This window comes from Prunus avium, chromosome 3 (genome assembly GCF_965620075.1).
Source record: "Prunus avium chromosome 3, drPruAviu1.hap1.1, whole genome shotgun sequence".
Classification (NCBI taxonomy): domain Eukaryota; kingdom Viridiplantae; phylum Streptophyta; class Magnoliopsida; order Rosales; family Rosaceae; genus Prunus; species Prunus avium.
This window is the reverse complement of record NC_142286.1, coordinates 39,845,845-39,861,673: the sequence shown is the minus strand read 5'-3', so window position 1 is coordinate 39,861,673 and position 15,829 is coordinate 39,845,845. Positions and strand designations below refer to the sequence as shown.

At 37.1% G+C, this 15,829-nt stretch overlaps 3 protein-coding genes across 6 annotated transcripts; 1 reads left to right on the top strand and 2 right to left on the bottom strand.

Moving 5' to 3' along the window:
• The first annotated feature begins 5,194 nt into the window (after positions 1-5,194).
• LOC110755836 (bromodomain testis-specific protein) lies at positions 5,195-9,334 on the top strand. 4 transcript variants are annotated; one of them, XM_021957127.2, is made up of 7 exons: positions 5,195-5,353; positions 6,188-6,524; positions 6,971-7,168; positions 7,981-8,070; positions 8,241-8,299; positions 8,533-8,683; positions 8,764-9,334. In XM_021957127.2, the coding sequence occupies exons 2-7, from the start codon at positions 6,204-6,206 to the stop codon at positions 8,833-8,835; spliced, it is 891 nt and encodes a 296-aa protein (XP_021812819.1). In that variant the 5' UTR covers positions 5,195-5,353; positions 6,188-6,203; the 3' UTR covers positions 8,836-9,334. The 4 variants fall into 4 exon arrangements, with proteins under 4 accessions (XP_021812819.1, XP_088106397.1, XP_088106396.1 ...); XM_088250271.1 differs by having other exon boundaries at positions 5,220-5,357; XM_088250272.1 differs by lacking the exon at positions 5,195-5,353 and adding an exon at positions 7,633-7,752.
• A 331-nt stretch (positions 9,335-9,665) lies between these two features.
• Positions 9,666-11,898, bottom strand: LOC110756629 (28 kDa ribonucleoprotein, chloroplastic). Its single transcript, XM_021958072.2, has 4 exons — positions 11,255-11,898; positions 11,052-11,153; positions 10,472-10,753; positions 9,666-9,994 (listed from the first exon to the last, which is right to left on the bottom strand). The coding sequence occupies exons 1-4, from the start codon at positions 11,738-11,740 to the stop codon at positions 9,923-9,925; spliced, it is 942 nt and encodes a 313-aa protein (XP_021813764.1). The 5' UTR covers positions 11,741-11,898; the 3' UTR covers positions 9,666-9,922.
• A 522-nt stretch (positions 11,899-12,420) lies between these two features.
• LOC110755912 (S-adenosyl-L-methionine-dependent methyltransferases superfamily protein) lies at positions 12,421-13,949 on the bottom strand. Its single transcript, XM_021957235.2, has 2 exons — positions 13,340-13,949; positions 12,421-13,002 (listed from the first exon to the last, which is right to left on the bottom strand). The coding sequence occupies exons 1-2, from the start codon at positions 13,907-13,909 to the stop codon at positions 12,667-12,669; spliced, it is 906 nt and encodes a 301-aa protein (XP_021812927.1). The 5' UTR covers positions 13,910-13,949; the 3' UTR covers positions 12,421-12,666.
• Positions 13,950-15,829: the final 1,880 nt, after the last annotated feature.

The window sequence follows — 15,829 nt, the reverse complement described above, 5'->3', positions numbered from 1 at the left end:
GCAAAGCAACAAGGCATGCAAATTACAATACACTCCCATCCCCCTCAGAGGTCACACTCACACCCACACCAGATATAAATCATATTGAATTGAAGTGACCAATACACAAGTCATATGATTGTTTGATTTTTTCATGCCCTGCCTGCCACAGATCCCAGTACTGGTATTTCAATTTGCCCATCTTCATGTAAACAGAAATTTGTAAAATTGCTCTCCAATCTGGTGTGAGTTCATATCCAAAACCCTTTTGTCCCACCCAGAATGCCCAAACAGATATTCAACTCTCTCTCACCATTCCACAGATCCCAGTACTGGTATTTACCCATTTCCATAAACGTAAGTGTAAATAAAAATGTTGCAAGATGATGTATGGGTTTTGTTGTGATTTCTTTATTTATTACAAAGTTGCAGAAAACAAAAAGGTTGCTCCTTTTAAGGTCTCATATAAAAAAATGAAAATGCCAGCACTTCATAGCTAGCTAGCTAGCTAGCTAGGGATCCTCCTAAGCTCCTCCTGATGAAAAGAAAGTTTGCACATCACGTGCCAAATGGGTCAGTTGGTCAAATACTAATAACGTTGTTTTCCTTGGTATAACAACCAGCCAGGCAGCCACAACTTTAAGGCCAAATTTCAGGGCTCAGCCAGCTTCGGGTCAACAAGACAAACACTAAAAATCGTAGGTGGAAAATGACTCAAGAACGACCAATATAACTACAACGAAATCAAATAGACGATCGACAGAGAAGAGAATGAAGCCAAAGGCAGAATAAAGCTGTATGTTTATGTCGTCTTGGGATCCATAATGATAATATCATCAAATCAAGCAAAGGAAAATGAAAACCTAGTGGTAGGGCTCACTCCCCTTTAAATATCTTTCTCCCTGTTATGGTGATGGGGTTGATGAGACATGTCTCTTTTAAGTAGCCGAGATTCCGTTAATGGCCTCTGAACATAAATACCATATATCCTTCTTGTTTTAATAAAACAATGAAAGAACGAGTAAATATAGTGTAGCACAATAATACTATCATATGTTATAATATAAATGAATAATATATATGCGTGTACAAGTTATACTATGTGATCCTACTTCAATACCATTGTATAATTTCATGTATAAGGAGATCAAAATTTGAAAACCTGGCTCAATCAGCATCCTTAATATGAACTCTGTTTTCAAATAGTGTCATTTTTATGCACTACGCGTACATAGAATCATCTTTATTGTTGGAAAGGACCATACTCCAAACAAGGCAGAAAAACTAAAATTTTAAAATCCGATTGCCAATTTCAGATGATATATGGCAGGATGGCCCAATAATTTTGAGGTTTAGTATGAGCTAGTCAATAATATAAGGGGATTGTCCCCTTTCTTAAGAACAGTGGGCACCACAGCAGTTGAACACATTCCCACATTGGCACATTACTTGAAATCTTGAATGATACATTTTGGTTTGGTTTGGATCGCCTTCAACTACACTACACATATTAATGAATGAAAAGGAATTAACTTTGTGCACGGGTTTGGATCCCATGTTTCCGGGTCATGTGTTTGAAGCCCAATTGGGCCAAAATTCTGACCCAATGGGACCCAAACGATTGCCGGTTTGATTTGGATTTGGGTTGACCCCTTTTCATCATTTGGCGTGGTTTGGTTTGGGCTTTTGCCAAAAAACCTGTTGATTGAATTGAAGCCATAGCCAGCGGCTGCGATTGAGACGAGACAGAGAGTACACAGAGAGCTTGGCTATTTCAGGTATGTCTGTTCATAGAGATATAGAGAGAGCTCTCCTCTAATAATCTCTTTCAATCGGTTCACACACAAAGCAGAAGATGGACAACTGAACCTCACATTATTTGTAAAACTACGGAAATGAGACAGAAAAGTTAAGATACAAGTTCTGTTATTGTACGGGAACATTTTTCTTCATTTATATTGCTGTACTGTCTAAACTTTTAACAGTTTAGAACAGGAAGCTTAAGAATTGAGAAAGCTTAGAAGAAAGAAGAAGATTCAAGAAAATGATATGCTCTGTATATTGATTTCACAGGAATGTTTACAATCGTAGTGTCATCAGTGTTATATATCTCAATAACCAAGACTTAACAATCTAACTAATTACAGCTAATACTTACTAAAAACACGTGAGCACACATGTGTCAGCATATCTGAATACAAACTAACTAATATTGTTATCATTCCCCCTCAAACCCAACTCCGGATCCTGCTCTGGATTTCCAAGTCGCATACTAATACAGTGACTTAAGAAAATAGGACTATGAAGTCCTTTAGTAAACACATCTGCAATTTGCTCTTGAGTAGGAACATACTGAACAGTAAGATCATTTCTTTGAACCCTTTCACAAACAAAGTGAAAATCTATATCCAAATGTTTGATTCGTGAATGATATACAGGATTACTACTAAGTGCCAAAGCAGACAGATTGTCACAAAACATGGTAGGAGGTTGAGGCAAGCACACTTTCAAGTTTAGCAAAACCTGTTGAATCCAAGCCAAATCTGCAGCTGTATTAGCCAATGCCCTATACTCGGCCTCTGTTGAACTTCTGGATACAGACCCTTGCTTCTTAGACTGCCATGAGATAGGATTATGTCCAAGCAATACCACAAAACCTGTAGTTGACCTCCTAGTATTTAAGTCCCCTGCTCAGTCAGCATCACTATAAGCTTGTATTTGCCAAGGACCATGAGTAAAGTGAATCCCATAATTCATAGTACCTTGAATGTATCTCAGAATTCTTTTGACCAGGTTGAAATGTATCTCAGTGGGAGCAGTCATAATGACACACAGTATTGACAGCATAATGGTGCTTGACACTAAAATTGGTAAGCTAAGCTGCGTGTGTTCAAAACAAACACGAATACGAATTCAATACGAATTCGACCAAATTCATGTTTTCCAATACAGTCAATGATTTCTAAAACCATGCTAAACTATAAGGCAGGCAGCATCCAGGCACTAATCCTTCATTCTTGATCCTGCACAAGAATGAAGGGACCGCCATCAATCATCAAAAGAAATAAAAAGGTAAAAACTTGCATCAACAGTTCGCCATGAGAACACAAACTCACAGTCTCTCGCAAGTTGCAAGCATCCTCTGATATCAGTTGTAGACATGAGCAATCTGGAATTGCAAAAGCATAGGCCTTTTGCTCATAAACATTTAGCTCCCATCCATAACCATAGTAATGAATTTCTACCCACATCCATTCTAAATTCCTAGGTTGGTAACATCAGAATGTGTCCATGGCATGCATACATGAATCTATTTAAATAAGCGAAGTCAACAAAAGCATCAAAACTCGACTCGACTAGCAACAAATACAAATACAATCCAAATCAGCTAAAGAGCAACTAAACTTATGTAACAACAATGACTAACCATGTTTAAGCTCTGAACAATATACTTCATTGTATCTGTCAAAAAACGCATTAAGGATAGGTAAAGCTTTTATCTTGCAAAATCCAATAGCACATTAAGCAAATTAGAAAGCCCGGCACAATGTCCCATCATCAAATCTCACCAAACAAAGAGACTAAGTCTGTCTCTGGAGACGCTTCCTCAGCTTCCTGTACTTGTGCTTGTTCATCTTCCTCTTCCTCTTCTTCTTCACGCTATCAGTCCAGACCTTCCGCGAGTCATCAAACTCCACTTCCTCGGCCTCGGATGAGACCAACCCAGATGATGAATTCGGGTTTAAACAAATCCCAAATGGAAAGCTTGGGAAAATCTGTGAGAAACCATAGGAGCCAAAGATCTGTGTTTTAGGTACAACCAGCACTGGACTTAGATTTAGGATTTGATGTGGGTCTAGATTGGTTTGGTCGAGATGAGGTTGGTGAAGAATAAGATATGGCGCTGCAGGGTTGTGTAAAGCATCGATTATTCTTGTGGGTTGTGATCTTCTAAGGACCCTTTGGATCGTTGAAGCCATTAAAGCCTTCGTAGCTGTACAGGGATAGTGTTGAATTGACTTCCCCTATGAAGATCGGACCAAAAGAAAAAAATAAAGAAAAACGACTTCCCCTGTGAAGAATGGTTGTTTGTCTACAGGGTTTTGCCTATTCTTATATGGGGTTTTGCCTCTAATGTCTAGGACCCAAACTGGAGTTATGTTTGAGTTCGAATCGTGTGTTGATTGTAATTTTTTTTTTTTCGGTTACAGTTGATTGTAATTTTTGTTCTAATGTGAACTACTAAACTCTAAACTCGTTCTAAAATCAAAACAAAAAATTTCAATGTTTTCATGTTAGAAATTAGATACACTAGTTTTCGCGTCATGTTTTCTTAATTTTGATGTTAGATTACTCTGTTATTGTAATGACTCTTTGTGACAAATTTGTATTGACATTAGTGGTTCTTTTAGTTGAATTATGAATGAAATACCATAATTTTTATAATTAAAAAAAAGGAAGTTTCACTAAAATACCCAAAATGGGGTCTGAAATTATAAAAATACCAAACACCCAAAACACTTTATAAACATACCCAAAACTCATCATTACAAACACTCAAAACTCATTTATAAACATACCCAAAACCCATCATTACACACATACCCAAAACCCATTTTGGGTATATTTCTATGTTTAAATAGTTCTTGGGTATTTTTATAAATACATGTCTAGGATTGGGTATTTTTATAAATACACTAATTCTAGTTCCTTTTACCTGAATAGAGTGAATTATAAAAGATATATCATCATGTAACATTATAATATTCCTTCATAAGATACACAAGTATTAGTAACATGTCTCTCTTCATAATAATTAGTTTTTCCTTTTAATTGAATTTGCCTAATTCCTTATATTTTAATTTTTTTATAAAGAATATTCCTTATATTTAATTTAAAAGAATGAAAAAATATTTTTCAAGCCAACAAATATGGTCATGTATATTATGTGACTAAATCATGTTACTATTCGCTTTGACAAAATAAAATGTTTCTTACAAAGGACATGCGTGTTGCACCCCCTCTTTTGATATGACTTAAAATATCATTTTTACTTAATTTTTTAAAAATTTCATCCAATTTATTTTCGTGTTTATGTCGTGGCAAGAAGGTCGTTTACGCTTGCTTTATTTCAATTTTGATTGACATGTTGTAACGTTGAAAGTAATCATTAGAGTTTTTACTTTTTTCGAAAGTAATCATTAGAGTTTAGACGCAGAGTTTTTAGTTTCGGATGAATTTTTACACGGCTTAAAGTTGGAAATCTAAAAGGCGGTCCGGTCCACGCTGGGCTTCCATTCGACGACGTCGTTCGCTCTCAAAAATTATCATCCACATTCTCTCTGGTTGCCGGCTCTGCCAACGCGCCGATCATGTACGTAAGCGTCCCTCCCTTTCTATCTCTCTCTCCCGCTCCCGCTCCCTCTCCATCTCTCTCTCTCCCGCTCTGTAACATTTGTTTGATTATGCTTTCTTAGCTTCAGGCTCTGTTTGGTTTGCCTGAAAGCCAAGAAACAAAACGAAAGAAAAGATGGAAAATAAACTAAAAATTTGAACGTCGTCCTTTTGATTGGCTCAGTGTTGAAGGCGGTTTAAAATGTTGGAAATTTCATCTCCAATGACCATAGTTTTCTTAGTTTATTTTTGCTAAATTTTCCGAGAAACCAAACGGAGCGCTAGGGTTTATGGAGATAATGCTAAATCGAATCTCTGATTTTAATCTCTCTTGCGCTCTGAACTACGTAATCGCATACTTCTATTAGATTTGGTTTATTGTTCATGTGTTAGTGTATCAAGATTGCGTCCTAAATCACCGTACTTCTTATACATTGGGTTTAGGGTTTACGTGTTAGTATTTTATAAATAAGTGCATGCTAAATCGCCTCTCTTCTTCTAGATTGCGTTTAGGGTTTATGTGTTTGCATGCTAATTGCCTTCTAGATTGCGTTTAGGGTTTATGTGCCACATGTTGGTTACCTGGCAGATAAGAAAATTTGCTCAAGTAGAAGTGTTGTTTTGGCATAGCTGGTAAGGCATGATATTTGTCTTTTGAAATTTTAGTATGTTTTCTTTCAGATACTTTCTTCATTTGGCTATGAAAGGAAGACGTTTCATTAGCTGCTCTTTGACTGACCAATGTTCTAATTATTTTCCATTTAGAAAATTTAGTATCATATGTTGTATAAATGTTGTTTCTTCTGTGGTGCAGCTGCATTTTTGTTGTTATGTCAGAAGCTACGAAGGATCTTGTTGGTTCGAGTGAACATGATAAAGTAGGACCAGACTTCTTTGGTTACTATACACGTTTAGTTACAGAGTTGTTATCACAAGAAGAAGATTTTCCACCTTTTGCTTCCCAATCCTCTGATCTATCTCAAAGAAGAAGTGGGGATGTTAGAGGGAAGGATGTTATTGAGCACAGTTATGGTACTTCTGGTTCTTTATTTGGTAACAGCATAGGAACTGGGCCTTCAGATTTCAAAAACGAAAGATTGAAATCATTGCTCAGGCAGGGTGTGAATTTTCTTTCACCAGAAGTTGATGAGGTATGTAGGGATGTGCCTACTCCCCCTTTTGTTTTTAAATGGGTGCTTCAAACAAAGTCAAGAATGGTTATATACATTCATGATTTTGAATTATACGAAATGAATCTGATTGTACTTTGATACTTTTTAAACAATCAATAAATATGTCATGATATTGAGTCGTCCTTTAGTTGTATGATGTCGTGGTACTTTACCGTAATGTAATTGAAAATGTTGCTTTCACATTAGCGGTACTAAGTGTTGTGTGCATTTAACAAGAGATAGAAGATTCTTTTTCTTTAGAACACAACTAGTTGTTGCATTCACATTTCGTATGGATGATGTGACACTTGATAATATTCAACAATTGTATGGGTTCACATATGAGGCCTATGTTTAACCAAGCCTGTGAGATAAAAATGCTTATTTAGAATCTGTACTTGTAATAACCATATGTGTAAATGCAGATGCTAGAACCTGTTGTCGCTATCAGCCGGTTAAAATCTCAGCTAAAGAGCAGAAACTGTCTATCGTCTTCTAAAGGTACATTACCTGACATTGATGCAAGGAATGCTCACTCTAAGAGACCAAAGAGATCTTCTTCTTTCTCTTCAACCAGTCTCCCTGCACTTTCCACTCCTGCCAATCTCGAGTCAAGCAAAGAGGTTATATTTCATTTTGTTGCATTGTCATTCTTATCAAGTTTCAGGTTTTCCGCGTTTATTTTAATGGATTGAAAATGTGTAGTTAAAAGAGAAATTTTTGTGAAAATGCTTGATAAAGGTGGCCATTTTCCTCTAATTTGTCAGATTTGCATATATTTTTTATGCTCAGAATTGGCTAACATTTAGACTTCTTAGGGGATGTGATACCTCCCACAAATATATTTTTTTTCTAAAGCTTTATGTTTTTGTTGCGTTTACTCTGAAGTAAGATCTTTTATGTTTTAGTTAATGCAGAAGATTTTTTCTTCTCTCTTTTCTTATAACATTTTTCAATAGGACAAAGCAGTTGTAATACCAATTGCCTTTTCTTTTGTGTTGCATAACCCAAGCTTTGCAGTCACTGGGTTTTGTAATGGTTCATATCATGTAGAAATTTATGGTTGAACTTTTCTAATGTTGTTTAGAACTGTGCTCATGGCCTCACACCAGAAACAGCTAGGTTGATAGCTGTTCCGGAGGAGCCAAAGGTGACTAACATTCTTGTTACTGCCCTTCTATTTGTGGGGTTGTGTCACATCCAAAAGGTTGCACTTGCCCACCCTTCCAAACACGCCCTGATTTTTTTGTTTTTGGGTCTTTATTTTTTTCTTACTCTGTAATACTTGCAAACTTGTTTAACTGAAGAAAGGAGGAGAAAGTAGGATGCTTAGGCAAGGGTTTTGTGTGTGTGTGGGTGGGTGTGTTGTGTAGCAATTTATGCATGATGTTGGCAACTTACTAACGGGTGGCTTTATCATAATTCTACTCTTCAGGTTGACGATGATTTGCAGTTCCTTATAGAGAAGGATAGCTTGCAGGTTGAGGAGACAGTGAAGAAATATTCTGATGAATTTTCTGCAACAGTAATTCTCTGAAATTTTTTCTTTGCCAGTACTGCAAAGCCTGATCAAACTCCCTTTTCTCAAATATATGGTTATATCATAACTCTCATCAGGAATATGAAGTTTATCTTTCCAATGTTTGATACATTACGATGATTTATATCTGAACTGAATTTATGTCTGTTTTTCAGCTAGGGCACATGGAACAGCAGCTTGAAAAACTTCTTGATACTGTGATGGCTTCATGCAGGTAGTTGTTAATAATTTGCTTTCTATAGTTGATATTTCTGAGCCACAATAGTATTCAATTCTACATATCCATTGGAAACATTGGGCCTCATAGGATCTAATGTTTCTTGATAAATTGTTAAATAAGTGAAAATTCAGCTTTGAATTTCTGATGTAGATCTCAACAAAGCACTACTGACCTGCTTAGGTCATACATTGCTCTCTCTCTCTCTCTTGTAACTGTGAACTTTTCAGGCCTATGACCCTTCCTGAGAAACACAAGCTTGGAAAATTGATTCAGAAGTTACCACCAAAAAATCTTGACCGTGTTGCAGAAATGCTCCAACATAGGAACGCAGCTTGTACAAATTCCTCTGATGAAATTCATGTGGACCTTGAAAAAGAGGTAAGAAGATGCAAAATTACCTGGTTTGTGAACTAATTAGAATTTCAACTCGTTTCTAAAGTTGTATCTTTTACTTGCAGAGTAATGTAACACTTTGGAGATTGTATTATTATGTTGAAGCAGTTGAGAAAGCTAGAAAGCTAGCCAAGTAGCTTAATCTGAAAAAAGCTCTAATACGCCTATATGAAACCAACGGAAGTTCGCTGTACTAGGGCTGAAATTTTCTTTTGCTAAACGAAGATAGTAGTCATCAGTAGTACCCAAAAAGGAAGAAAGGGAGATGGCAGTCATCAGGCTTTCTTTCTCACTGCTCCAACAAGTAATTTCTGCCCATGCACACTTTGAGTCTTTTGTAGAAATCTTCCACTAGACCACAGAATTTTGGTACAAATACACAAAATTGAGCATCTAATCTTGACCAGTAAATTTGATGATTTTGACCGTTATGGCCCAGAAGTGCAAAATTTTTGGAGCACCTCAAAAGTTCAGACGAATGCGAGATGAAGTTTTTGATATAATTTTTTTCATTTGCAATTGGCTTTATTCTCTGCATAATATGGTTGGAATCGCACATTGTACATCTTTTACTGTATACTGAGTACAGAAAGTTACGAAATTCAAGGTTATGGAATTCTTTGGAAACTTCTATCACGATCCTCTTGAGTTAAATATAAGAACAGCATAAGCCAGTTTGTCTCAAATGTCCCTTTTGTTGAGGCTTAAATTTTTTTAAGCCTAATTTTCCCTTTTTCTAACCGGAAGCTAAAAAAAGTTCATTTGTGGACATTTGCAGACTTTTTTTGTTTTTTGGGTCAATACACAAACTTTCATTTCTGTATTGTTTTTGTACATTTGTCAATGAAAAATACTTCCCTCCTTAAATAGTGTGTGACATGTGTGCATTAATTTTTCCTTTTGTGTTTTTTATGAATTATTTTTGCATGTGTCAAAAATGTAATAAGATGAGAAGGAGACGTAAATGTAATCAGATGAGAAGGAGAATTGCATTGGATTGATACAAAGTAACAAAGATGATACAGGACATACTGTTGTCAACATGCTAGAAGATACACAAGGTAGAATAATAACCTATCTGTAAAAACTTCAAATCCCTAAAAGAAAATATCTCGTCGAAGAAAGGAAATATAAGAAGATTGGGGCAAAAGTTGAAGAATGCTAGGACCCTCTCCAAAAGCTAAGCACCAATCTGCTCATATAAAATATTGAATAATTATCTTCTTAAGTAGAAAATGAGCCACGCCTTGGTCGCTCTTCAGCAACATTTACTCGGATTGATCTGCCATCCAAACTCTGCACAACCAATGTAGAACAAAATGAGGGTCTTTGTTAATTAACAGAAAGGCACCAAGATAACAATACACAATTAGTTGTAAGGTGACTTCATTTGAGTCTAAAACACGAAAACGAATGACTTAATCAAACATGAGAACTTCATGGCTCTTCCCTTTTATGAATTATGGGACTGAGTCCAAGTCAATTGGCAGAGATCCATGACTCGATTGTCTCAAACGTGTTCAGATGTTGCATACAAGCGGACAGGCCAAAGAAATAGATAAGACTCCACAAATGATATATACTAGACCAATATTCGGAAGTAGAGTTAATCTGTTGCAGAATTATGAATCCCTAATGGTCTGAGTAACATCCGAAAACCTAATGGATTGAGTAATATCCTAGAAACTAAAGTAGTTATCAGTTTCTTGGCATACTCTAAATTGGCAGAAAGATAAAATTTCAACACTCTTGAAACAAAGGCAAGTCTATAACCTGTCCATCAAGAGCACCAATGGCATCATCCACTTCTGTCTCACTAGAAAACGTAACAAAACCAAACCCGCGTGAGCGCCCTGTTTCCCGGTCATATACTACCCTGGCACTGACCACCTTTCCATGTTCACTGAAAACCTGCTCCAAACGAGAATCATCAACTTGCCATGGCAGGTTACCAACATAGATTCTGAAAGAAGGTTCATTCACTCGAGGAGGTCTTTCAGGACGTGACCCTCTAGGAGCAGCCTTGTTTACAGTCAAAAGTCTTCCACCTATATCCTGTGTAAGAACAAATGTAACTTTGAAACACTCCTCAATTTATATGAGAGTTTGAAATTTAACAAGTTTTCTCATTGCATTTGGGAGGAAAGATTTATTAAAAGATGCATGGAATTAAGAAATTAAATCAACGTAATGCCACTTTGTAATTGGACCCAAATGTATCAAGATGCATGTTTTTTGCTACATTTATACTTCTTTTAAGTTCAGAATGTTGACAATGAATTAGTTTATTCTCTTTTTAATTGGCCTGGAAAAGAAAAAAGAACAAGAATTAACAAAGGAATTTGCAACTTACATAACGGTGGAACAACTGTACAGCCTTCTCAGCTTCTTCAACAGTACTCATAGTCACAAACCCAAAACCTCTACTCTGATCTGTTTCCCTATTGTAGATCACCTAGTAATTGCAAAGAGAAAACACAATATCATGTGACAATAATTCCAATGCTGCAATTTTAACTGCGAAGATACACAGAGCATCAAAGACACTAAATTTACCTCAGCAATCTCAACAACACCAGCCTCGTTGAAGATATGAGCAAGTTTCTCACTATCAACATCGTAAGGCAAATTACCCACATAGAGCTTGGCCTCTTCGGGTGGTTCGGGATAGTATTCTTCTTCACCAACCGCTAAAACTCCGTCTCCAGAACTCTCTTCCCCATCAGATAAAGCACTTGCCTCTACCCCCTCCTCTGTTTCCTCGACCCCTTCACTCTCAAAACCCGAACCCTCTTCTTTTACTTCTTCTTGAGCCCAGTCCGAGGTCTGAGCCACATGCATAGGTAAAGACTTGTGCTTCAGAGAGACCCATGAAGGGAGAGAAGGCGTAAATGAGCATGAGACGGCTGAGAGCTTGGTGGGTTTTGAGGGAAGTGAAAGAATTGGGTATTGGTTTTTGGGGGCGAAGAGGGCTGGCACAGAAGGTAGACAACTTTCGGCTATTGATATTGGCTTCAAAAAAGCGGCGGTTGCAGAAGACATGGTTGGAGGGAGGTAGAGAGAGGAGGGGAAGAGAGAGATATAGAGAGGTGGAGAGAGGATAAGGAATGAGAGAAGGGTTTGTTCTGGTTACATTAGCGCAGGATGGTCCAAAGGTTTGCAGGTGAAGATATTTTTTATTTGTTTGAGGAAAACAAAGCTGCAAACGAAACGTTTCGGTAGCGGTAGGTTTTTTTTTTGGACGAAATTCGGTAGCGGTAGGTAAATATCAGAAACGCACCCAAAGGCCAAAAGGCCCAAAATATGTAAGTAGAGAAGCTGGATATACCCAGAGTCATAGCAAACATTGTGACCCAAAGCTACCTTTCTAAAATTTACCACCCAAACAAAATTGGACTCAACTCTTTTTAAATTTTAAATTTTATTTTACACAAGCGAATGCAATGTAAGGGAACGACTGTCTTGACCAGCTGTCCTAACCGCATGTACCAACTCAAAACCTTTTTGTAACCCATTTTTCGGTAACCTCCCCCCTGGCAAGCTGCCACCATGAATGAAATTGTGATGTGGCCGTGGCTGGCAGGTTTAAGGCATTATCTAGTCCATTCCTTATTAAAATCCAAGCTTGCAGTTTCATGTATACCATAATCACCAATCACAAATTACCAATTTTTAATGGGACTGCAAAATGAGTTTGTATTAGTATAATTTCAGCTCAAAAATACATTCAACTTGACAACCTTCTCTGCTCCATTTTCAAATCTTACTTTTCTACTTGGTGAAGGATTTGAGAGCACTCTGCCAGTGGTGGTGTTCATTTTTGTATTTCTAACATCATAGCCTGACAGACAGGGAATAGAAACCCTCACAATTACAAGAATTGAAAGGACAAACAGAGTCCAACGTCTGCATACTGCATGCTTCATTGGGGAACAGAGTAAGAGTTTGAAGTTCTGGTAAGCTATTATTCATTCATATACAGGCTTGAAATTCTTGTAAGCTATCACTGCATAAAAGGGATCCGACCCGGATAGCAATCCGAGCAAACCCATGACCCAACTGAATGGTGATTTATTTTGTGGAGCACCACCACCACCACCACCATTAGGGTCTGGTAATTTCTTAATTATTTCAGCTTGCGTGAACCCTTCCACAGATTGAAAGTATTGCACAACCAATTGTGTTCTGCTGTATGCACTCCCATCTCTCCATGCGCCTATGGCTTTCTCATAGAACAATCGATTGCTAAAGCTCACAATAAACACTCCTCCTGGCCTTAGAACCCTAAACACCTCTGCAAACACCTGCATCACAATGTCCACTCAATTGGGTAATTTATTTACAAATTAAATAAAGGTTTTGATTAATGTAACAAAGGTAAGGGCTTGTTTGAGGCTCCTTTTTTGGGTTACTTATGCTAATAAGCGCTTATAACAAAAGCGTTTTTATTATATTAACTTTGAAATTTTCATAATAAATCCCAAGTGTTTCGAAGAAGTACTAACATGTACTTCTCCAGAAGTGCTTTTATGGCCCAAAGGCACTTAAACACTGTCAGACGGACCTTTATCTGTTAGAAAGCGCTTTTAGCCCTTGCAGAAACACACTCAAACATGCCCTAAATTAACAGTACCATCTAACCTTCTCAGGCTGTTGAAGATACTGCACACTGACTGTGCACAAAACCGCATCAAAACTGGAGCTCTCCAACTCCAGCTTCTGATCCTGGTTCAGATCCTTGACAAAGAAATAGTCCAGCCTTGGGTTCTTCGCAAGTTCTTGTGCATTGAGCCCATGCCCAACCACTTTTTTGTACTTAACCTCTTCTGGTAAATGGCTGACCCAGGAACTCATAAGATCAAGAATCTCTGAGTTAGGCCTCAACTTTTGTCTGTAGAGATTGGTTAATGTGGAAATGAAGCCATCATCAACATGGGTCACAAAGCGTGGATAAGCATAGAAATCTCTGTCCGGGTAAGTGTTGAGTTTTGTTCTGCCCTCTTGGGGAAGAACAAGACGTTTGATTTTTCCTGCTGAGGACAGAGATTGCTTGGTTTCATTGTTTTCACTTGAAGTGCATAAAATTCTTGATGATGGGAGTGGCAGAGCTTTGGTCTTGAACTGAAGAGAGAGGGAGGTCTGTGGGTTGCTTGTAAATTTGTGAGAAATGGATGCCATGGCTTGAGATTTGGATGAGTTGTTTGTGGCCATGTCTTTGAATTTATGAAGATTTTAACATATGGGACTTGCTATGTGCCAAAACCAGACATTCATGTGTGCATATGTGGTGGTAATTCCCAATTTGGGCCATGAATCTCTGTTGATGAGGCAACTTGTTCATCGTCCCTTGATCTGTCTTCTATTGGGTCGTGTCTGTTCTTCTTCCTATGGACTAAGTATATGTGAGAAAGCCCAATTCTTTATTTTATTTGTTTCATTATCTGTTAATACTTTTCCTTCAATTTTTTTCCCTGGTGATAATGGAGTGGAAAAGCCCTACCTACCAATGTCTCTTCTTTGTTTTTTTAATTAAAAAGAAATAATGATTTTGTTCATATTTAGCAGGCCCCAAATAAAAAGACAAGAATAATAATGAGTTGTCTGCTCAAATCCTCAAACGTGCAATGAGGTTTGTTAATATAATTACTACATCAAGAAATTTCATCTTTCCGAAAGGGTGCCCTGAAAGATTAGACACAAAACAAATAATATGTCAACTTCATTCGGAAGATTGTTGTTTTTGCACAAGTAATACCAAAAGGAGGAGAGAATCGAACTTAAAACATTGGATGCATGTATAAATGTTTTTAATTACTTGAGCTACAAGCTCATTGCCATTCGCAAACATCTTAAATTCATTTTCCCCTTTCCTGATCACTATAACTAAGACAACAACAGTAAAGTAATTAGCCATGATTGCAATGCTAACTGATATCCAGCTATTAATTAGGGTTTCTAGATGCCATTGCCAACCATCCAATTGATTAGGGGGTCACAAATCCATTGCACGTGCACCATGCACACTCTAAAAGCCAGACAAACTGCTTGCTCTTTGCCTCCCTTTAGTTCCTTTGTGTGAGGGTCCGTACCGCTTTTTCTTCTCCTAAAACCCACCTAAAGCCGAAAAATAAGTATAATTTTTTAGGTCTTGTTAAAATGGGTATGATTTCAAAAGGCAGATAGTCACAAATTTGGTCGGCTTTCTACTCCAAACATCCATATCAAACCCATAAAGCAAACCCAACTTATTCAAAAATTGCAAGCTTTTGTTGTCTACATATACATATATATGCATATAGCTTTCGAAATGGTCAAATTTTCAACTTAGTGTGTCTCTCATTGTTTTTCCTTTAGGGAACCTATACCCATTTTTTATACTCTTCAAGCCTTTCATTATAGTTTGTTTGTAGCAAGCTCAAGTAAGTAAAGATACATGGAAATTCTTCAAAGACAAAGAGGGAAGAGTTTTGGAGTTTGTTTTGTAGGGAGGGAGAGCATGATTATTTAGGTTGAGGAATGTTTGACATGTGAAAAGCAGTTATATATTATATTATCTATCTTGTTAATTCACATTTTAGAAGACAACTGTCATGATTAGTAAGCAAGCAAGCACCACCACCAAACCTCTCTTTTTTCTTTTTTTTTCGGGAGACTATTTGGTTCGGTTCTATCGATTAGGAAAGCCCCTTTTAGAAAGGGGCAAACCAAATCAAGAAAACCAATTTCTTGCCTCCTATGAGCATTAAATTTATAGAAATCTAGCACTTAGTGTTGTTGATATGTTACCAATTCATAACAGTTAATTGATGGTGTGGAAGTGATCGATCACATACACTTATAACCATGCATGGAGAAGAAGAATTGTTCCTTAACATTTATCATAGTCAAGCAATTGGTTCTCATCTCAGCAAAGGAAAAACTACTCCAATGTCCAATCTAGTAAAGGGAAGCTTCTAATACAAAGAATTTTTTTTAAAAAAGGGGGTCCAAATCCTATGCGCGGGCTTAATTAGAAGAAAACGAGCAGAATCTGAAACTGAAAGACAGATACTATTGGATTTGGTCATTAAATAATTTGTATATAAAATGTAAGACAAAGAACCTGACTGGAATGAAAGGTCCTATATATGT